The 20,010-nt window shown below is 39.1% G+C and overlaps 1 protein-coding gene across 5 annotated transcripts in view; it reads left to right on the top strand.

Moving 5' to 3' along the window:
* LOC126262573 (S phase cyclin A-associated protein in the endoplasmic reticulum) overlaps positions 1-20,010 on the top strand; it is a 620,393-nt gene that overhangs the window by 130,063 nt on the left and 470,320 nt on the right. For all 5 annotated transcript variants that reach the window (XM_049959285.1, XM_049959286.1, XM_049959289.1 and 2 more), the window contains 5 exons: positions 1,520-1,655; positions 10,256-10,482; positions 12,683-12,895; positions 16,337-16,453; positions 16,561-16,670. In XM_049959285.1, coding sequence (XP_049815242.1) covers positions 1,520-1,655; positions 10,256-10,482; positions 12,683-12,895; positions 16,337-16,453; positions 16,561-16,670 — 803 coding nt within the window. The remainder of the gene's footprint in view (positions 1-1,519; positions 1,656-10,255; positions 10,483-12,682; positions 12,896-16,336; positions 16,454-16,560; positions 16,671-20,010) is intronic.

Here is a 20,010-nt window from a genome sequence, read left to right as displayed (position 1 = left end):
TGTGTGTGTGTTAATTTTGTAGCTCTGAAGAAGGGTTTGTCCAAAGGCTTGTTAGGATTTCCATCTTGTTTATATGCATATCAATCATGCAACATCACATCTATCCTTCCGTTATGTTGTTGTTGTTGTTGTCTTCAGTTCAGAGACTGGTTTGATGCAGCTCTCCAGGCTACTCTATCCTATGCAGGGTTCTTCATCTCTGAGTAACTACTGCAACCTACATCCTTCTGAATCTGTTTAGCATATTTCATCTCTTGGTCTCGCTCTACTATTTTTACCCTCCAGTACTAAATTATTAATCCCTTGATGCCTCAGAATATGTCCTATCAACCGATCCCTTCTTTAGTCAAGTTATGCCACAAATTCCTCTTCTCCTCAATTCTGTTCAGTATCTCCTCATTTGTTACGTGATCTACCCATCTAATCTTCAGCATACTTCTGTAGCACCACATTTCGAAAGCTTATATTCTCTTCTTGTCTACATGATTTATCGTCCATACAAATACTTTCAGAAAGGGCTTCCTGACACTTAAATCTATACTCGATATTAACAAATTTTTCTTCAGAAACACTTTCCTTGCCGTAACCAGTCTACATTTTATATCCCCTCTACTTCGACTATCATCCGTTATTTTGCTCCCCAAATAGCAAAACCCATCTACTGCTTTAAGTATCTCATTTCCTAATCTAATTCCCTCCGCATCACATGATTTAATTCAACTACATTCCATTATCCTCGTTTTATTCTTGTTGATGTTCGTCTTACATCATCCTTTCCAGACACTGTCCATTCCGCTCAACTGCTCTTCCAAGTCCTTTGCTATGTCTGACAGAATTACAATGCCATCAGCAAACCCAAAGTTTTTATTTCTTCTCCATGGATTTTAATTCCTACTCCAAATTTTTCTTTTCTTTCCTTCACTGCTTGCTCAATATACAGATTGAATAACATCAGGGAGAGGCCACAACCCTGTCTCACTCCCTTCCCAACCACTGCTTCCCTCTCATGCCCCTCGACTCTTATAACTGCCATCTGGTTTCTGTACAAATTGTAAATAGTCTTTCGCTCCCTGTATTTGACTCCTGCCACCTTCAGAATTTGAAAGAGAGTATTCCGGTCAACATTGTCAAAAGCTTTCTCTAAGTCTACAAATGCTAGAAATGTAGGTTTGCCTTTCCTTTATCTTCTAAGATAAGTCGTAGAGTTAGTATTGCCTCACGTGTCCCCAACATTTCCACGGAATCCAAACTGATCTTCCCCGAGGTCAGCTTCTACCAGTTTTTCCATTCATCTGTAAAGAATTCGCGTTAGTATTTTGTAGCCGGGAGGGGGGACTATAATACTGTGTGTGTGTGTGTGTGTGTGTGTGTGTGTGTGTGTGTGTGTGTGGGTGGGGGGGGGGCTTTGGCTGCACCTTGAAATAGGTAGTAGTGTATTCCTCAATTGCATATGTTTTCTGCTGTGAATTTTGTATTTTTTGTTAAGGGAATTTCTATCTTTAAATTTGTATTTAAACAGGTAGATACTGAGACTGATGAAACTGAAACAGATGGTGAGGCCACAACTTGTCCCGAAGATGAAAATGGTAGAATAGATGAAGAAATTGGAGTTGACAGCATGTCACTGGAAGCCAGATATGAAAATATACTGGAAGGTGTGGTAACTACTCATTTTCATTTTCATAACTTGTTGAATAAGTTTAGTCATATCTGTTGGCATCAGCAGCCAGTAAATAAATTTGTTACAAATTTCTGTTACTAAAAGTACCATGAGAAACTTTGAATCTTTACACAAGATAGTACATACAGTGATCAGCCAGAACTTACAGTCACCTACCTAATAGCCCGTATGTTCACCTTTAGCATGGATAACAGCAGCAATGCATCATAGCATGGAAGCAATGAGGCCTTCGTATGTCATTGGACAGAGTTGGCACCACATCTGCACACACGTCACCTAATTCCTGTAAATTATGAGGAAGGGAGCGATGAGCTCTGACGCCACATTCAATCGCATCCCAGATGTGTTGGATAGGATTCAGATCTGATGAGTTTGCGGGTCAGCACATCAACTGGAGCTTGCTTTGCGACATGCCGCATTATCTTGTTGAAAACTGCCACTGCTGTCAGGAAACATGATCATCATGAAGGGGTATATGCAGTCTGCAACCAGTGTACAATACTCCTTGGTCGTCAGGGTGCCTTGCATGAGCTCCATTGGACCAATGGATACCCTCTTGAATGTTCCTCAGAGCATAATGGGGCTGCTTGTCTCTGTCCTGCAGTACAGGTGTCAACGAGCTGTTCCCCCTGGAAGACGACGGATTTGTACCCTCCCATCAGAGTGATGAAAAAGGTGTTGGGATTCATCATATCATGCAATACTTTGTCACTGCATCAATGTCCAGTGCCCATTTCAGTAGTAGTTTACCAGTCTGTCCAGCCTATGACGTCAGACATCTGTAATGACATGTGGCTACCTGACCCCACAAAACCTGGACATAGCTTCACCTTGTGTTGAAGATACACACACCACACAACAACACTCCTTGAACACTCCACATGTTGTACAGTTTCCGAAATGCTTGTGCCGAGCTTCCGGGCCATCACAATATGCCCTCAGTCAAACTCAGAGAGAGCGCACACCTTCCCCATTCTACATACGTACAGCATGCTCCCTGATGCTACATGCACCATGCGTGTGTCTGATTGGTGATGCTGCTATCATGTGGAGGGGTTTATATCCATACTAGGTCAGTGGTCATAATGTTCTGGCTGATCAGTTTTTTTTTTTTTTTTTTTTTTTTTTTTTTTTTTTTTTTTTTTAAGACCCATGCATGCATCTTTTTCATTGTCATGCTAAAAGAGGCATATATACAGTAAGCTTATGTTTACCACATCAGTAAAATATTCTTTGCTATTGGTAGAAGAGTTTTTTTAGGCTCTTCTGGTGCATTTATCTGCTTGTGGGCAAATTCATCAGTTTGTCAGTGGAGGTGAACAACTGATACGGTTAAAGAGTGATCAGTCAGCTTGCGAGGGCAGAAGGTTCTGGAGGTTCAGATCATAAGACTGCCATCTTACATTGAGGCAAGAAAGATCTCAGGCTGTATATATGCTACTTTCAGTGGAGTCAACCTTGTTCCCTACAATCCAAAGAAACCAGGCACAAAGTCAGACCCCTCAACCCATACGCCACATATGGGTATTAGAAAATCTGTGTGCACTTGTAAATGTGCCATGAAATCAGCAGCGAGCATAAATGTTAAGCTCATGGATTCAGATCAAAGACTGATGTTTGATACCTCTATCCATATCATCTCCACAGGAGATAGATTTAGGCAAAAATAAGGACCCACCAAGTTTGAGATTAAATCTGCTGATCTCAAGGCTGTAATGACATCTCACAGCAAAAATTCTGTGATATCATTAGAAATATGTACAGAGAATCTGACAAATTTGTCAACCCCCGACTCATTCACCCACTGTCTGTCATTTGTGTTCTGTTGCCATCGTCATCATTGTAGTTGTCGTCGTCCCGTCCCCTGCTCCCCAAAAAAATTCCATTGACAATGTCTTCAACTTTCCGACCAGAACACAGAAAAGTTAAGAGAGAAAACCAGTTTTGAAATAGTGCCTAGCCTTCAGTGAACATAACTGGATATAGGGCACAAGCGCAGAAATTGAAATTCTATATCTGCATGCCTTCAGGACATAAGCGTGTAGCAAAACATCCCCCCTAATTTACAGAAACAAATGGATCAAAATAAAGGAACTGATAACATGAATTACATCTACGGCATGGAAAGTTTTGTTTCAATGCATTGCCACAGCTATGGTCGACATAACAATATCAAAACAACAAGATGGACTGAATAGGACATTGAATACACAGAACTGACATTCAATTAGTGGAAATTGTGATTTGTAACAGATTCCAACCTTGCAGTGGATGGGTAAGAATGTCCTTGTGCTATGGAATCATTTCTGGTAAGAAGTTGTTCTGATGGTACTGCCCAATGTGCTTTCTGGACCCACTTCCAGATTCCCACATATGGGGCAGCTCCAGATTGGAAAACCATTAGCTTGTGGGTATCAAGATTTAAAGAAAATGGTGACATGGTTAAAAGAAAGAGGAGAAGAGCTACACAGCATTCAAATTCTAGAGAACAATAATGCAATAAGGCTTTATTTTAGCAGTCTCCAAAGAGATCTACTCAAAAACTTGTTAGAACTCTTCAGTTATCTGATCAGTGTGGGTTTTGGATTTTGCAACAGGACATGCAATTTCATTCATACGAGATGGTTGTTATTCAACAGTTGTATGAACATGACTTTGGCGTGTGATCATGTGCAAACATACTTGAAAATATACCTGAACGTGCTTTAACCTTTTGCAGAGGTGAAGCACATTATTACTTACCAGGATGCATTCATCATCAAAATTTTTGATACTGGAGTGGAGAGAATCCCCATGCCCTTCATTAAAAACCGCTACACAATGACCAAGCTACTGTATAGTGTGTAGTTGGAAGATTCGGGATACTTGTTCCTTACTTTTTTGAAGATGATGGTACTAGTGTGACAGTAAATTCTCAATGATACACTCACATGATTAACGCTTTTTTTGGGCCAGGATTCAGTGTGCTGCAGATTGACCAGCTATGGTTTTAGCAGACAGAGCTACTGCTCACACTTCACAGATATTTCTCAAAGCATTAAGGCAGATGTTTCCCAGACACTTAAATTCTTCACATTGTGATGTCCCTTGGCCAGCATGATCACCAGATCTTACATACTACGATTTTTTTTCGGTGGGGCCACCTTAAGGTTGAGGTGTTCACATCAGCAGAGGCCTTTGCCAGCCCTAAGAAATGCAGTACGGGAAAAATTGGGCTTATTCCGTAATACGTGCTCATTAAAGTGATGCAGAATTTTTGAAGTCACATTCAACAATGCATGGATAGTGGAAGACAGAACTTGAGTGAAACTTTGTTTAAAAAAATGAAAAATTCCCACTTATAGATATCATCCATGTTAATACAGTTTCTTCATTTTGATCCACCTTTTTTATATGTATACTTTAAATTAGAATGACAGGCAGATGTTAGAATCAAGTGTAATTTTTTATTTATTTATTTAATTTTTTTCCAACTGGCAATCTGCATCAGTCATATGTCTTCTTTTATCTTCTGTCTAGCTGTACACATATAAATTGATGTCCCGCATCATGGTTCTTTCTGTTTGTTGACTTGTATGGATTTTGATTTGCAAGTAGTGTTTGTATGTATAATTTATAAGTATCAAGCAAATTGGTTAAGCTGTGATTAATTAAAGTCCCCTATTGCTGTGAAACTGATGTCCTTTTCATCTCATGGTGAAAAGCAGAGCTCCATGGAATCGTGATACCTTGCATCACCTATTGCTGCTGTGGTGCTCTATTCCAGTGTTACGCTTTGTACCATTATTGCATGGTAGAATGTGTACTGATGTTTCATGACAGAGAGTTCAGTACCATTGATTTGTGCCAGGGGGTACTTTGTACCAATGTTTTGTGCAGAGGAAACTTTGTACCAGTGCTTTGTGATGTGGGATTTCATGCCAATTTTTTGTGGCAGTGTGTGCTTCATAGCAGTGTTATGATGCAGAAGTTGCTCTGTAGTGATTTTATGGTGCAGAATGTGCTCTATGGTGATGTTATGATGCAAAAGGTACTTCGCAGCAATGTTACAATGCAGAGGGTGTTTTGTAGCGATGTTATGATGCAGAGTGTGCTTCATACCATTGTTGCTTGTTGAAGGGTGCTTCTTACCAATTTTATGTGGCAGAGGGTGTTTTGTAAGGATGTTTTGTGATAGAATGTGCTTTGAACCACTGTTGTGTAGCAAAGGGTGCAGCATACTGATGTTGCCTGGCTGGTGGTGCTCTTTCCCAGTGTTTTGTGGCACAGGGTGCTTTGTAGCAATGTTACATTGCAGAAGTGCTTCTTATCAATTTTACATGGCAGTGTGTGTTTTGTAATTACAAAAGGTGAACATTAATAAAACTGACAAACCAAGGATAGGTTCCTGACTGGAAATGGAGAAGCAAAGGTCCTTTGAATATGTGTCTGGAAATGCATCACTGCTATGGTAGAAGGTGCTGAAGAATGAAAGTTCCTCTGACTGTGTGCCGTGTGTTCCTTGTGTGGTGCAGCCTGTACGATTGATACAGCATACTGTAAGCAGCAGAACGGTCCAGTATTCATGTTGGGAACAAACTGAGGTGGCGTTTGTGTATGACCAAGCAGATGGAAATGGTCACAAGATAGCACAACTATACTGAAACAGGTACCCTCACAGACAACAGCTACATCACACAACATTTCAAGCCCTTTTTGTGCATTTGTATGATCATGAGTCCTTTCAGACAGAACAATGGGCTTGGAGTCAGTGAACTGTGCATACACCAGATTTGGAGGACCAAGTTCAGGGGGATATTGAGACGGACCTCAACACGAGCTCCAGGAAAGTGGACCGCCAAGATGCTGGAAGCCAAAGTGTGATTATGTGTATCCTGCATGGCAGACACATGTAATGTATCCCATGGAGGCCACTTTAAACATCTGTTGCGACTTGAATGCGATGCAGCTCTGTTCTGTATTCAGTCATTGTTGTCACTGTACACACACCATCCATTTCTGCACACATATTCATAGGACCATTTTTCCTTCATTACCTTTTAGGAATCCGTCCTTGCAGTTTGTCGAATTTATTAATGTTCACCCTGTATTTTGTGGCAGTGTGTGCCTCGTACCTAAGTTACAGGGCCTGAGGCAGCGGATTGTCCCACACAGTGTCTGAGTGAGGCAAGGGAGTGGGAGCATCACACACTACCACTGAGTGACAGCTATAGGCTCAATGCACTCTGGTTGGTGCACAGGCAGAGGGGTGGTATGTGCGGGTTCGGGGCCATTGCCCGATTGTGGAGAACTCGAGTCGAGAGGTTGTGGGATGAATTCCTCAGTGTTCCAAGCTTGTTTAACCTGCTGAAGTGAAACTTTCGAGTCGGATGTTCATGAGGATGTCGATAGTATTAGCCATGGAGAAGATATACGGGTAGCAGCTATGTGCAACTGGGCACACTCGACAAAAGTGGGGAGGTCAGATAGGGCGATGGTTGCAGGATAATTGATGATTACAGCTGGGAGGACTAATTTCTCACCATACAGGACTTTAGCAAGTGACACTTGGAGGTCTGCCTTATCAATCACGTGGATTGCTAACATAACCCAGAACAAGGCTTCAAGCCACTCAACACTGTGGCACATGATGGTGGTTTTGGAGTCCTGTGCCAGCACTTGACAAGCCCATTACTATGAAGGTAGTATGCTATAATGTGAAATTTATCCATGCCACAGACCATGCAGAGTTTGTTAAATAACAGTGGTTTGAACTGCCTACCCTGATTGATGGTGATGGATGTAGCGCACCTGAATCTAGCTATCCAGGAAAACACAAATGCTCAAGCAACAGAATCAACCGTAATGGCCGCAAGAGGGATCGCCTCCACTCATCTTGTAACACGATCAATGATGGACAAGATATATCTTAAACCATCAGATGCAGGTGACGGCGCAATGAGTTCTAGGTCCACATCTCGGAAACAGCATCATGGGATGTCAGATTTGCCAGGGGGTGGCTGCGTATGTCTGCTGATTTTTCTGTGCTGACATGGCACGCAGGCATGAGTCCACACACGGCAGTGCTTCTTCATGCATGGCCACACAAAGCGTTCCATGGCGGGTCACCCAGTAGCCTTAGTAACAGGGTGCGAAAGAGTATGCAAAGCAACAAAAATTTGGTGAAGTAAAGCAGCTGGGAAGATAGGTTGAGTGACGTCCATGGACATATCACACCATCACGGCCTGACCAAACCCAGTAGGTTGCAAGAAACTATCTGTAGGTAAGTGGAAGAGGCCTGACAGGGTTCTGAAGTTCGACATCATTGTCCTGTAAGTGGGCCAGTTCATTGAAATTAATAGGAGATGAGATAGCACTGACATGTGACAGACAATCAGCCACCACATTTTCTGGATGTCTGTTGTGTACTGATGGATGGGATCCATATGCCAAACCTGTGTGGGGAAGGTCAACAGCAGGATTGTGAATAGTGCCCGTGAGGAGATGATGATTTGTGAAAATTGTAATGTTCCCTCCTGCAAAATATTTGTGGCCATGTACGCCACAAGAAGTTTCCAGTTGATAGCCAACCAGGTGACCGCTTATGTTGAGCCATGTACCAGTATTCCAGATGCAATGGATGAAAAAGGTATGAGAATAGGCCTAGATGGCAAAAGCAAAGTAGTACCTTTCAACAAGGTAATTCATTTTCCCATTTATTTGCCCACAAAGATGCTTTGGCAATGGGGAAGCTGAAAAATTTGAAGTATGAGTCATCCTTTTCACTGAATTTGGCATTTTCTCACTTCCACCTACATACATCTCAAGAAATTTATGACTGAGTATACTGTGCCCAAATAAAAAATTACAGCAGCAATTAATGAGTGTTTTGCAAACTTACAGAATGTTACTTCAGGGAACAGAATGTTACTTCAGGGATGGAATCTACTCACTGAAATAACTTGGAAAAAGTACATTTACTTAAGAGATGTGGGGTCAAAACAACTAAGTGCGTATTTTACATAAACAACAGTCTTTCACTGCCAGCCTAACTTTTCATCGTTTTCTCATACTTTATCCAAACACAGAATAACCAAATAAAACATCAAAATGAAAGATCCACACAGATACAGTTAAAAAAATCGCATTAACCAATTTGCCTTCATAGCATTAAAAAGGATTGTGTTAAATAAGAAGCATCATCAACTTTGTCAATAATGGAAACAGAATTTGGAGACTGCCTGTAAATGGTCTCAATTTGACATTCTGATTAGTCAGCTTTTTTCTCCCATCATCATTGTATTTAATCGGTGTTCCGTCTGTCTGGTCATAATATTGCGTGACTTTTGACATGATATTCATACTAATTCAAAAGCTATTTGTGCTTCCCAATAATAATAATAATAATAATAATAATAATAATAATAAAGATGCATCCAACACTTGGCTAAGAAAAGGCAATATATACAGTGAGACGGAAGGATTCATGATTGCAATACAGGGTCAAACAATAAACACCAGGTATTACAGCAAGCATATTATTAAAGATCCCAATACCACAACAGATAAATGCAGACTTTGCAAACAACAAATAGAAACAGTAGATCACATCACAAGCGGATGTACAATACTAGCAAATACAGAATACCCCAGAAGACATGACAATGTAGCAAAAATAATACATCAACAACTCGCCATAGAACATAAACTAATAAAACAACACGTTCCCACATACAAGTATGCACCACAAAATGTACTGGAGAATGATGAATACAAATTAGACTGGAACATAATCATTATAACAGATAAAACACCACCACATAACAAACCTGACATCATACTCACCAATAAAAAGAAGAAATTAACACAACTAATCGAAATATCCATACCCAATACTACAAATATACAGAAGAAAACAGGAGAAAAAATTGAAAAATACATCCAACTGGCTGAGGAAGTCAAGGACATGTGGCATCACAATAAAGTTGACATTATACCAATTGTACTATCAACTACAGGAGTCATACCCCACAATATCCACCAGTACATCAACGCAATACAGCTACATCCAAACGTATATATACAACTACAGAAATCTGTAATTATTGATACATGTTCAATTACCCGAAAGTTCCTAAATGCAATGTAACATATACCATACAGTTAAAAGGAAGTGACGCTTGATCAAGGTCTGCGTCACTTTCCAATTTTAACCAGACATAACGTCTGAGAAAGGAAAGAAATAATAATACTGTAGAAGAAATAGGAGAGTTCAAAGAAGTTTTCATTTTTATTCAGAATCTCATGTGCAAGTTCAGCTGTGGTGTTTTCAGTTATATTATGCAACAGTAAACACTGTGTGCATGTATTTTACTGTCATGTAAATAGTCAACACACAGAGTACACATACAACAATAGATTAGTAATGAACTGTCTTGTGTTACTCATAACCCTACACACAGTGAAATGTGACCAACATAGTAGCCTGATATAGTCTTTGTCCAGATATTTTTTGTAGTATATGGAAAATTCACAATTGAAATACAGTGTTGTTATTACTTTTTATAACAGTATTAATTTTTTACCTGATTTAGGAATGTCTTGGTCTGAACGAATGGATGCGTTAGAGCAGCTGCAAGAACTTGTTGCAAGGCACCCTGGACGAGCTCTTGAGCTTCACCAGAAACTGTCATCTCCATCACGTCGTCGCACTGTTCCTGAAACTTTGCGTCGCTTCCAAGCAAAACAGGCACAGGCCGAAGAAAAACGTGAGAAACTGAAACTGGAACGTAGTCAACGTCTTCGGGAACTTCTAAACAAGGCATGGATGCTTTACTTTATTTAGTGTGAACTTTCCATAGCTTCTAAAGCTATGATTCACTGTCCTCCTTCAGGTTGTGCATTAAAATCAGCACAGAGTGTACTAAGTTTGGACCAGCTACCAAACTCTCCTTAGGATATTAAGAGAAACTGATATTTTTGTGCAATATGTGACATGTAGCGGACCTGCTGAAGTAAAATTTCTGTTGTCCTCTTGTAGTTGTTATGTTTTGGGCATAGCTGCAAGGTGTAATAATTGTGATGGTGGTTCTTACTTAGTTGTACTGTGCTACACTGGGCATGGAAGGGCAATTCTCTAGTCTGATGCAACATTTGCAAACAAACAATACTGACCATTTTGTCACACCTTGCTCTTAAAAAATCTATTTCTTATTATTTTCAGTCCAATAGTTTTGCTAACTATCCAAGCGGACACTTCTATCTACATTTGTTGTGTTTCAGAGTCAATTCTTCTTTTTTACGTCATATGATTAGAGATGTGAAAAAAGGGTGCTACTTCTTATTAGCTTTTATTATAAGCTTTTTCTTTTAGTGTCAGAGAAGGGTTGGTTGAAGTGTTGTGAGAGGAAGGGGAGAGGAGGGATGCCATGAAGTGATTAAGAACAAGGGAAATGAAAAAGTTGAAATAAGGAACTGTTTAGTATTGACATCGCTGTAGATTGCAGATTGTATTTCAGTTGTATGGTTAGTTATTGCTTGTTGCAGAAATCCAGTAATGTGTGGATGACATTAAATGTATAAATGTGGTAATGGTGGTCCTTGGTCGAATATAAATAATGGAAGGAGCAAATGTAACAACTCAGCAAACAGAGTCATCTGTAACCACATAAAGACAACTGACAGGTTTGCTAGCTTTGTGACAAATCCTTCTTCAGACCCACGTACGCGCATGCATGCATGTGGCCCCCCTCCCCCTCCCCGTCCTAACTACCTACCCACCTACACACACAAACACACACTCATACAGTCAGTGTAGTAGGACAACATAGTCTTGCAGGTACAGGTGTATATGCAATCTATAGTTTTGAAGAAGAACTTATCCAAAAGCTAGCAAAGTTCTGTTTTGTTTATGTCGTTATTTAACACTCAGTGTTTCAACTCTTCGGTGAGTTGGTACAATGCAGTATTCATTGCGCAAATAGATACTTTGGAGTAGAGGAGACTACTACACAAATAACTAGAGAAGGGTATGAGCCTGTATATAAGTGGTTGGTGGTATCTTTTTATGTTTGTTTCTGTGCTGCAGACAAACACAAATAATAGTGTGGGCACAAAAGTGCAGAAATTGGAGTTACACTAGGAAAGACTATTTAGTAGTAAGTAAAGATACAAGTTAGCTCTTAGAGAAAGTAAAAAACTGCAGCCAGCGACTGTTAATATTGCCATTTATCCAAAACAGATTGTACTGTTACTGATTTTTATCCAACAGGTTCAACATCAGAGTGATCACATTTATAATTTAATTTAGCTTATACTGAACAAATGCTAAATGAAATTATAACTGTAAACATCCATCCGATGTTGGCCTTTTTGGTATAAATTCCTAAAAGAGGTACATATGTTTAATAAATAACATTATTTAAAGTGGCTGGTTGCTATTTTGTGTAAGAATTAACCTGTATCTTTACACAGCCATATTCTAATATCAATCTTCAAAAAGTAGAAAATAAAGAATTATCATTTTGCAACAAACATTTGAAGGATAGTAATAATTATTCTTCTATCATTATTGTTATGCACTCCTTTATTCTCCTACATTTTATTATTTTATTTGAATGCATATGAAGGAAATGCCCCCATGAAAGTGCATTTAAGAGTATCAACCTACTGATTCCCTCTCCCACCATGACTACTCTCACCACTGAGAACCATAGAGTAAATGTTTTGAAAGGACATAGTGCATTAAACAATTGTTAAAGGTGATAGCACTTTATCTTAAAACAGAATTCATTTTCAAGTAATTAGATCTTCCACATATGTAATAGGTGCTGGCAGCTTGTGTCGACAGCAAGTGCCAATATGAAATAAATGAATAAGCAAGTAAATAAATAAATTTTTAAGTATAAAGTAGTGTGATACTGCTTCTCTGCATCATTGTATCATGAAAATGATGAATAACTGTAAAAATGTAACATAAATGCAGTTACTTTGATATTGGATATTGTTAACCCATCTAACAGGTGGAAGAGGTAAAGGCTGCCCAGGCCCAACTCATAGAGGATAAAAGAAACCGCCTTGAAATGAAGCTGAAACGTGCTGAAGTCAACCGTAAGCTGCACCTTCAAGGCATTGTACGTAAGGCTCACGATGAAGAGGAGAAACTGAAGGAGATTGCATTCATCACTGAACTGTCAGCACAAAACAAGAGACACGATTTTATGGCTCAATGCCAGGTACAGTTATCTAAGAAAATCTTGAAGATTTAATTTTCTAATAATTATTAACCTTTCTGCAGGTATGAAAGATGCAGAGGGGAGAAAATTCTGTTGTATGTTGACTGATTTAAGAATGAGATGTGCATGTGGAATTGTCATTACATTATCATCAGTGGTTTTGTTATATTATATCAAATCAAATGTGAAATCTGAGATTTGGATAACTACTATAGTTGTCACATTTAGGTGTAAAGCTGTCTGGGAAAGTTAATAGATGTAGAAAAGAGGCTTACCAGGAAAGAGAAGAAAAACTAATTCAGAGTCTTGGTATCAAGAAAACAAATAGAATGAACGGGGAACTATGATAGAGAAGGCTAATCTACTAGTGCATTAATAACGAGCTATAGGCAACCTATAGTTCAAGTTGGAAATATTACAATTCAAAATATATCCCTTTCTTTCTTTCCTTCTCAACCCATATGGTAAGTCTCCCCTGATGTAGGGTTCTGGGTTCCTTCTCTGAGCTGTACCCCTTTTCCTAAACCTCTCCAGTCCATTCCCTTCACCCCTCTTCCTTCCCTTCAACTCTTCTGCCAGAAGAAGGAACCACTGCCTCAGAAAGCCTGTAAAAATTAAATCTTTGTGTGTGTGTGTGTGTGTGTGTGTGTGTGTGTGTGTGTGTGTGTGTGTGTGTGTGTGTGTGTTCTCATGCTACAATTTGGTGAGTAGATTTTTTATATATCCATTTACATTATATTGAAAATATATCTCTAGCTACATATTAAGATTAAAATACTAATGAAAGGACAAACAAAATTTTAAAAAGGAATGGGGGAGAAAGAGGGCTAAGAACAAATGAAACAATGAAGAAATATCTTTAAGTGAGACACAAATTAATAGGAACACAGAGGTGGAACGCGAATGCAAGGACAAAAGAAGAATGGAACAAAGACATGGAAGAAAATCTGGCATTAGCAATAGGAGAAAAGTGCCACACGTGATAGTACCAGTTAGATACCTGAGAATCATATTTATGTTAGATACTTTGTTACCATCTTGTAAGTTTGGAAACCCTTGCGTAAGGAAGCAAGATCTTAATAAACTGCCCAGTAGACTATTTATTCCATTTGGTATGTCTTGCAAACTTCCTCGCTTTCACTGAGGATAGCAGCATCATCACCAAATGCTATCAGTGATATTCTTTCACTCTGAATTTTAATCCTACTCCTGAACCTGTCTTTCATTTCCATAACTGCTTCTTCACTGTACCGATTGAACAGTAGTGGTAAGAGACCGCTTCTCTGAATTCCAATCATTTTAATTTGAGCATTTCATTCTTGGTCTTCCATCCTTGGTTTTTTCTTCGTTCTTGTACATATTATATATTACATTCTTTTCATATAGCTTACACCTATATTTATGAGACTTTCAAACATCTTCGACCATTTTCCATTATTTCACACTTTTTCTAAGTCTATAAAACCTATGAGTGTGTCGTAATTTGTCTGAAGTCACACTTCTATTACCAAACACAACTACCTCTCTGTTACCTTTATTTTTTTCTAAAGCCAAACTGCTCATCACCTAAGAGATCTTCTATTTTGTTATAGATTATTCTGTATATTATTCTTGTCAGCAACTTGGACACATGAACTGTTAGGCTGATTCTGCAATAGTTGTCAAACATATCTGTCGTTACTATCTTTGGGCTTATGTGGATGATACATTTCCGAAAGTCTGATGGTATGTCTCCAGTTTGATGTATTCTACATGCCAACTTGAACTATTTGTTGGGTTGCCATTCCTTCCCCACTTATTTCAGAAATTGTGAAGTAATGTTATCTATGCTTTCTGTCTTATTTAATTGCAAGTCTTGCAAAGCTTCGTCAAACTCTGAATGGTAATACTGGGTCCCTTGTGAAATCCAGATACACTTCCATTTCTTCTCCCATCACATCAGTAGGCAGTTCCTCCCCCTCATAGAGATCTTCAGGGTATTCTTTTCATCTGTCCACTCTTTTGTCTATGTTTAACAACATAATTCCTCTTGCCTTTTAATGCTGACAGCTTTACTTTCAATTGTTTATAAGGCTGTTTTGACTTTACTGTATGAGAATCTGTTCTTCCAATGATCGTATCTTGTTTGATTTCTTCACACTTTTCTTGCAGCTGTTTCACCTTAACTTCCCTACCTTTCCTATTTATTTCATTCTTAAGTGACCTACACTGCTCTATTCTTGTTTTCGTCATCAGAATTTTTGTGTTTTATTCTTTTATTGATTTCTTGGAGTATTTCTTCTCTAACCCAAGGTTTCTTCAGTTACCTTCCTTGTATTACAACTGTCTGTCCAACTTCTGTGATTGTCCCTATTTAGAGAAGTTGATTCCGCTTCAGCTGAACTGCCTGCTGTGATATTTATTACTGTCTAACCCACATATTATTCAATATATACACTGAGCAGGCATTAAAGGAAACAGAAGAGAAAATTGGAAAATTAATTAAAAGTTGAGGCAGAAAAATTAATAACTATAAAGTTTGCCAGTGACACTGTAATCCTGTCAGAAGAAGGCAAAGGACTTGGAACATAAGATGAATGAAATGGACACTGTTGTGAAAACATATCATAAGATGAACACCAACAAAAGTAACACAAGGGCAATGGGATGTAGTCAAATCAAATTGGTAAAAGCTGAAAGAATTACATTAGAAAATGAGACCAAAAAGTAGTAGATGAGTTTTTCTGTTTGGACAGCAAAATGAGTGGCATTGGCCAAAGTAGTCACAATATAAAATGCAGACTGGAAATAAGGTTGCTACTGTAAAAGAGAGTTTTGTCAACATTGAATATAAATTTTAGTGATACGAAGCCTTTCCTGGGTTAATTCGCTTGGATGTAGTCTTATACGAAAGTGAAAAATCAATGACAAACAGTACAGTCAGAAACAGAATAGAAGCTTTTGAAATGTGTTGCTACAGAAGAATGCTGAAGATGAGGTACTTAAGGAAGAGGAACTGAATCAATTTCAGGAAGAAAGACTTCCTGGGGCATTAAGAAATAGTTAATTTAGTATTGGAGGAAGTGTGAGGGGTGAAAATTGTAGAGGAAACCAAAGACCTGACTATAGTTACTAGATTCCAAATGGATGCAGGTTGCAATAGTCATGCAGAGATGATGAAACTTGCACTGAGCCTGCATCAAAACAATTCTTATACTGAAGATGACAACGATGACAACAATAACATTGACATTTCATTAGGAACATGGGCACAGAATCATAAGTAAAAGCAGCTGATATTAACTTATTGATAATACCTATTACTGTGCTTTTATTTTGTAGCTTTTTAAGTAATACTGAGTTACAGGTTAACATATTTTCAGTAGTTGTTATCTGTATAGTTCCTGTAAAACACAACTCCTTTAACCAGAAAGTGACTAAGTGTAAATTTCACTGTGGAAGGAACAAGAGGAACGACTCCAAGGCATACATGAAGAACGACAGAGAAAACAGGAAGAGAAAGCAGCTAAAGAGGCAGCTGCAGAAGAGAGGCGAAGACTTCTGGAGGCAGAGAGGCAGGTAAGTCATTCATAAAGAGTATGTTTTATGGTGTGGTAATTTTTTATTGTGCTGTCTGGTAATTTTTTATTGTGCTGTGTGATAATACATTTGAATAACTGATGCAGGAAAGATTAGAAAAAATGCAAGAACTTAGGAGAAAGAGAGAGGAAAGAGTTGGACGAAAACAGCAAGAAAAGGAAAAAGAAAGGCAAGAACATGCAAGAGAAAGGGCAAGGTAATTATCAACAATTCCTTAGCTGTAAGTGTGTTCTTTTGTTTTCCAGCACTTTATATTTAAAAAAAAAATATTGTTGGTTCATTAGGAAAACATATCTCAGAAAAGCTATGTGAGGTTTTCTCAGTTGATGTGATTGCCTAACAATAAATGCACAGCACATTCATCATTACCTGTCATTGGCTTACTAATAGCTGATATACAGGGCTTTCTCGCAGTGGTTAGCACACTGGACTCGCATTCGGGAGGACGACGGTTCAATCCCGTCTCCGGCCATCCTGATTTAGGTTTTCCGTGATTTCCCTAAATCGTTTCAGGCAAATGCCGGGATGGTTCCTTTGAAAGGGCATGGCCGATTTCCTTCCCAATCCTTCCCTAACCCGAGCTTGCGCTCCGTCTCTAATGACCTCGTTGTCGACGGGACGTTAAAACTCTAACAACCACCACTATACAGGGCTTTCTACCTAAAAAAGTAGTTAAAATATTTTTGTTTTATTTTTGAGATTTAAGGTTTTCGTTCTAAGCCGATGTTGCATGCTTATATGCACCATTGTCATCTGGCAGTGTCCAGGCCAGCTTAAGCTTGGCACAGTTCTTTTTCTTGTTTTAAAGAAAGTTCAGTTACAGCTTCACTGAAATTGTCAAAATATCCTTCTTTAATATGAGACTTTAAAGAGAATACATCAACAAGCAAATTTATATATGTGGTCTTTCAGATTTTGCTGATGAAATTGAGCATTTCCAAATTTTGAAGACTCCAGCTAAGTCACTTTTATTATTTTCTACAATATTTGAAATTCTTCTGGTTGGTGTTCCCATATGTATGGATAGCAAACAAGCAACTACTACCCTACTTCCTTTCCTGACCAAGCTTAAAGCATCAGGTTCACTTCCTGCAACAGGTGTCGTTTGACTTCATCTACATGATCACATGGAAGTAGATTCAAAGTGATGATAGATTAAATTCTTAACTTTGGGTGTTGTGAATTCACATCATACCAGTGTGACTCTAATAAGTGTAAGATTTAATGTTTATGAATGCCAGTGCCAGTAGGTGCAGATTCTACATGAAGCTGCCAATGCTTCTGACATGTACTGCCATGTCTGAGCTTTTCAGGTGTTTCTAGAGGGACATAATTTTTTATTGTAAAATTTGAAATTATCCTGGCGAATCAACTGTTCAAAAAGATTTCGGGCTTGCTGCCGGTCGTCGTAAACTTCATTGCACAATATTTCATTTGGACAACTGCCAGCCATCATCAGGTGAGCCGAACGAGATCTGTCTCTGTCTTTTATAGTGTGCTGATGGTACTGCCACACATGCATTGCAGTCGCGGAGACAGAACGACCACACTGCCCAGTGACAGCGCCCTCGCTGGTGGAACTGCAAGACTCAGCTGCCATCGGTATTGTCACTGGCTGCAGCTGTCGAAGCCTTCTGGTGTCTTCGTTTCAAGCAAATTTTGGAGATGATGGGATTCCATGCGTTATTCAATTGGTAACCACTGTCACGGTTCATCAGATTTCCCACAATGCGTATTTCAACAGATTCTTTGATAATGGAGTCCCAAAAGCTTGTTGCTGTGGCCAAAATCGAAGTTTTGTCGTACTCTATTGAATGTCCATTGGAAATACAATGTTCCGCAACTGCAGACTTACTGGGTTGCAGTGGGCAAGTGCAGCGTCGATGTTCCATACAACGCTCTTCCACTGTATGTGTTGTCTGTCCTATATAGGCCATACCACTGTTGTCTGTCCTATATAGGCCATACCACCTTGACACGGTATTTTGTCTACCTTTTTCAGGCATGTCAAGCAGTTACTCAGTATCTGGACTTGAGTGTGGATGAAACTGGAATGGTGAGGAGTTCTGTGCTCAACTAACCTGAAGTAGAAAGCTGAGAAAGGTGTTGAAATTTTGTGTAAAATGACATTAACTTGGCTGCAAATGTATATAAGTCTCCCTTTTAAATATTACCAGTATATGTAATTGACTATACCCATAAAAGTCCAATTACAATGAGGGAACTTCAAAAAGTAAGTTACACTTGTCGTCCTACATTAAGACCATCACACAACGAGAGTGGCACATTTTCAGAAGAGAGTACATGTTCTGTGTTTTCTGCAGACACAGTTCTGCTGTGATAAGAACAGGTACATTGCATTGTGGGAGTGGCAACTGGAAATGTACTGCGAAGTTGAAGTATTGAGGGACAGTACAATTCTTGTGGAAAAAAGTCTAAATTGCACAAAGATTCACCAATTCTGGCCGTATATGGACCAGATGCGATGTTGTGTCCTGACATAGTGAAATGGTGCCAACAATTTGATCAAAGCTGCAAAAAAGAGGGTGATGCTGATTCGGAAGGAATGCCATCGACATTGACCACGTATGACAATGTCCAGGCAATCTAGGAACTGATTTATAGGAATTGTAGATTTTCTGAAGATGAGGATGTTCACACAGCAGTGCTTGAATGGGTCCATGACCAAGTAGCGGATTTCTTTCATTGAGGAAAAGAATGATTGGTGGAATTGTGTGCCCAGACTTGGTCACTGTGTTGAAAAATAGTGTCATGAATCTGTTACTCTGAAGTGCATACTAGCAGTCAGTTAAGACGCAGAGTAACTGGTGGACACAACAGACCTGTTTGCCAAATGTGTCACCCTCGTTCTGCTGCCTTAGGCCCCTCCTTATGGAATTTCCATGTTTGAGAAAATGGTTGTATTTCAAGATCATCTTAGAGCAAAGATGTTGGGCATTCAATAAAAGTTGCTTGGTCTGCCATAATAATGAATAACTTACTTTCTCGAAGTCCCCTCATAAATGCCTCAGATTTGTGCACCAGGTGTGCCTCCTGAGAGTTGCCAGACAAATTTTATCTGGTATTGGAGCAAACATTTTCAATTTTGGTTTTGCAAAGTGGAGAGGGAGTCCGCCCAAATAAATACTATTAGTCATGTATTTCATGTGATACCCAGTGTCAGCAGAAAAACTCATTTCATTTTTTGTTTTTAAGTTGTAGTTTATCTACATATGCATGTATAACCTACAGACCAGTGTGAAGTGCATGGCAGAGCATCCCATTGTGCCAGATAGAAGAGCTTTTTCCTATTCCATCCATGTACTGAGCATGGGAAGAATGGCTATTTGAATGCCTTCGGAAGTTAATCGAATGCCTTCGGAAGTTAATCGAATCGTGTCCTCCAATCCCTATGAGAGAAATAAGTGGGAGTTTGTAGTATATTCTGTGATTGATCATTTAAACAGCACTAATAGTCACAGGTTTGTCTGACCTGTGTAAGAGTGCCATAGAGATGGTGAAGAAACTGAACTGAC

The sequence above is a fragment of the Schistocerca nitens genome, chromosome 6, assembly GCF_023898315.1.
Source record: "Schistocerca nitens isolate TAMUIC-IGC-003100 chromosome 6, iqSchNite1.1, whole genome shotgun sequence".
NCBI classification, from domain to species: Eukaryota; Metazoa; Arthropoda; class Insecta; order Orthoptera; family Acrididae; genus Schistocerca; species Schistocerca nitens.
This window is presented reverse-complemented; position numbering and strand designations above follow the sequence as displayed.